Below are 1,211 nucleotides of genomic sequence, written 5' to 3' on the forward strand. Positions count from 1 at the left end.
AACATTTTTAACAAATAAATAACTGCAAAGTGGGGTGTGCGTAATTATTGTGTGTTATGTGTGTATGATGATGACTCCTGAAACGTCAACGCTCGGACGTCCAGGAGTCCAACATATTTCAGCTTTTAAAGGACAAATAGGTGCATCAAGTTTTCTACTCTTCACTATTTTTCAGTCGTTTTGTGGGCTCATCTTCATCTTCATTCTCCTCTGCTTCAGATTGTTTCCTGTGTTTGGGCTTTGGTGTGGCATTGAAGTATATACTGCAATGATCTGCTATGTCGTCATTACGAACACTCAGATCAGAGACTTCAACATTTCTGCTGATGACCAGATCCAGAGTGTGACCTCGTTCATGTGTTGGGCTGTTTACATGTTGCGTAAGACTGTTTTTGTTCAATATAGACGAAAATCTTGACAAAACCAATCTTTTGGTTTTGTCGTTCAACTCTTTATCAAACCAGATATTAAAATCTCCAGCCAAAATGATGTCGTCTTTGCATTTTGCAAAAACGTCCTGCAAGAGGCTTTCAAACTCCGACTGGAAATCTTTGAATTTCGTCTTCGGAGGGCGATACACACCGATGACCAGGACAGGTTGGTAACCAGTTCGCTCCAGCTCTACAGCCACATATTCAAAGTGTTTGGCTGAGATCAGATTAATTTTTTTACCATTGTAAAGGGTCTTGAATAAAATCGCGACGCCACCTCCTCTTTTTTTCTTTTCCCTCGTAAACTGAACAAAATTGTACTCTTCAGTTAACATGTCTTGAAGGACCTGATCCTTGTGCTTCTTCTTTTCATTTTTGATCCACGTCTCTGTTAAAATTAATACATCTTTGTTTTTCTCTAATAAACCCTTAAATTTTTCCTCTTTCTTTTTAATCGAGCGAAAATTGATCAGCACCCAGCTTCCAGCATCTCCTGCATTCTTCTGCTCGTTAAATTTCCTTTTAGCAGCATCATCACCATCATTACTATCATCACTATCATCACCATCATCACCATCATCACGCCAGTCAGCTGGGGGCACATAGTTTTTATCTTTCTTTGTGTCATCAACACCACTCTCCTCACTTGATTGATTACTTTCTTCCTTGTTGTCACCACCACTCCTTGTTTCGGAGGCAGACTGTTCTTCACCTGCTTGTTGAGCTAGCTTGATCACCTTGTCTCTGTAAAAGAACCCAGTGAAGGTCGAGTCAGTGTGA

The 1,211-nt window shown here is 40.2% G+C and overlaps 1 protein-coding gene across 1 annotated transcript in view; it reads right to left on the reverse strand.

The window, feature by feature from the left end:
• Positions 1 to 6: 6 nt before the first annotated feature.
• Positions 7 to 1,211, reverse strand: part of LOC102305506 — a gene marked incomplete at its 5' end in the record, with an annotated part of 3,261 nt that continues 2,056 nt past the window's right edge. The window contains 1 exon segment of the mRNA XM_005952713.2: positions 7 to 1,175. Coding sequence (XP_005952775.1) covers positions 155 to 1,175 — 1,021 coding nt within the window. The 3' untranslated portion in view covers positions 7 to 154.

This window comes from Haplochromis burtoni, unplaced genomic scaffold (genome assembly GCF_018398535.1).
Source record: "Haplochromis burtoni strain Fernald_Lab_line unplaced genomic scaffold, NCSU_Asbu1 Contig_2054, whole genome shotgun sequence".
In the NCBI taxonomy this organism is placed as follows: Eukaryota; Metazoa; Chordata; class Actinopteri; order Cichliformes; family Cichlidae; genus Haplochromis; species Haplochromis burtoni.